The following is a 2202-nucleotide window of genomic DNA, read 5'->3' as shown; positions in this document are numbered from 1 at the left end:
GACCTTGGGCCATTGTGGATGTGACTGACTATATTTCTTGTCTTCCCACGTTTCCCTCCTATCAGGCTATCAAATAATGGCCCCAAAACATATCGTTGCATATAATATCCCTGGTCTCCCACAAAACCACCCCTCCGCCTTGCCTGGATCTGGTTCACCTTTGATGTGAGCCGGCTACCCCTGCAACCACACGAAAATTACGAATGGATGTCCTCTTTTGCTTGTTGATGTACCTTTGATTCTTCTGCTTTCTCTGGATCTTGCCTCAAACTGTCCATGGCATTACGAAAAAAAAAAGTTCCACCATGTTGATGTTATTACTAGCGGGGTTTCGTATGCACGGCACAATTGTGTTTTTTCATATATTTTCTTTTTAAGTTAAGCAGTAGCTTACATTGTTAATAAGTATTCACGTGATTACAATTCAGGTTGACTTTGAAGGACAAAGATTCAGGTTTATAAAAGCTATGGAACATCTCATTTGTGACAACAATATGAGCAGCCCAACTGGATATTGTATGAACAGAAGCACCCGTAAAAACATCACCGCCCCCAAAATCCCGAGACGGGAAAGACAGAGTTGGAGAGAGATGGCAAAGGACAGTGTAGAAGAGAAAAAAATGCAAAGGGCTAGATGCAGAGTGGAAGATATGAAGCAAATATGAGAACAGATCTGGCCTTGGCGGCAATGTACGCTATGCAAGTTTGTGTGTAACCGAGAAAGTTACACATTGGTGATTCTGAAGGGATATCGACGAAGCAAAAGAAAACGGAGACGAACGAAGGAGAATCGAGAACAATGACAAGGAAGAAGAGAATAAAAAAGAAGGAGAGGGGTATAGTGACTGGAAAAGAGAAAAAAAGAGAAAGAAAAATGCAAAGAAAAAGGTATCATCAACAGCCCGCTGTCACGCCTGACTTTGAATGATCTAAACGTTTTCATCTGGGCGACGGTCGAGTTGGAGGCCATGAGGCCCATAGAAGAGTAATGATCGCCCGTTATCTGTCTGGGCCACCAGCTCGGGGTTACCCCATTGGCTGCTTGGCATGGGCTGGGATAGGCGCACAATCGGCCCGCCGGCTAGTGTGAAGCCAATAATGTCGGCGTTGTCGATGGCGGTTGCCATTGTAACAGGCGAAGAGGGCTCGGGTGTCGGAGGTCCGGAGACGCGGATGGTGTTTCTATACGGTGTGAGTCGAGTGATCAAAGATGGTTTTGTGTGATAAAAGAAAAAGGGACTTACACTTGACTGAGAGGAAGACCAGGGGCCTTTTCGTCCTTGGTAAAGGTCTTCTCTCGCAGAGAGCGGATTCTATCGACCAGGACGATGTGGATAAAGTGCCAGATGGCAGCGATAACCAGGATGGGAGTTCCCAGAGCAAGACCCCACGGACTAGAAAGGGTGTCAGCACCTTGATAAAGTAAAAAGCGGAGAAGAGAATACTTACGGCTCCTTGCGGTCGCGGTGGATGTGCAGGAGAGCAATGACAATGCCGCAGATGGCCACCATGGAACCAACCTGCATCATGGTCCAGGTTGACCAGTAGAGCGACATGAGGACCTCACCAGCGCAGAACTGAAGCGCAAGCAGGATGGAGATTTCTACGGCGACAATTGAAATGCTACAGGCGAGACAAAACAGACAAATCACAAGGTACCTGGTTGTACTTTGGGAGTAGTCCTTGGTGCTTTTGACATAATTTTGTAGGTTGGCAAGGGCTCTAAAGAAGGGTAGAATGGTCAGTGGGAGTTGGTCGTCAATATGGAAAAGAAGTGTGCCCTTACTTGATGTAGGTAAAGGCTGCCGAGAACAAGAGTAGCAGGTTGGTGGTAAACAACACCCAGTAGATGACGTCAAACTGACTTCTATCTAGGTTGGCGGCAAACCCGGCATACTGGCGGCAGAGTTCGGGATCCTTCTGGGAAAAACGGACAGTGGGCTCGTCCATGGTGGGCTGGTGATGACGTGTGAGAAAAGGGTGAGGTTGAGAGTGAGAGTGAGGATCGTCGGTAGCGGGCGTGGAGTGGCAGGTTGAAGCACGGCGATAGATGGAGTCAGGTGGTTGTCGGATAGGAGGTTAGGATAGGTGCAGGTCCAGCGCAGTAGTGACTCGAGATGTGTGTCAACCAGGACAACAATGTGGTAGATCTATCGAGTCAAGCTCGAAGAGGGAAAGAGAATGGATGATGATGCAGAGAAA

The 2202-nt window shown here is 47.8% G+C and overlaps 1 protein-coding gene across 1 annotated transcript; it reads right to left on the bottom strand.

Annotated features, from left to right (window-relative positions):
- Nucleotides 1–929: 929 nt before the first annotated feature.
- BROUX77_006000 (uncharacterized protein) lies at nt 930–1950 on the bottom strand (the record flags this gene model as incomplete). Its single annotated transcript, XM_073750937.1, has 4 exons — nt 930–1182; nt 1245–1394; nt 1450–1722; nt 1787–1950. 4 exons carry the CDS (start codon nt 1948–1950, stop codon nt 930–932), a joined length of 840 nt encoding a protein of 279 aa, XP_073603870.1.
- Nucleotides 1951–2202: the final 252 nt, after the last annotated feature.

The sequence above is a fragment of the Berkeleyomyces rouxiae genome (genome assembly GCF_048999995.1).
Source record: "Berkeleyomyces rouxiae strain 22BRR77 chromosome Unknown BrBRR77_ptg000007l, whole genome shotgun sequence".
Taxonomy (NCBI): Eukaryota; Fungi; Ascomycota; class Sordariomycetes; order Microascales; family Ceratocystidaceae; genus Berkeleyomyces; species Berkeleyomyces rouxiae.
This window is presented reverse-complemented; position numbering and strand designations above follow the sequence as displayed.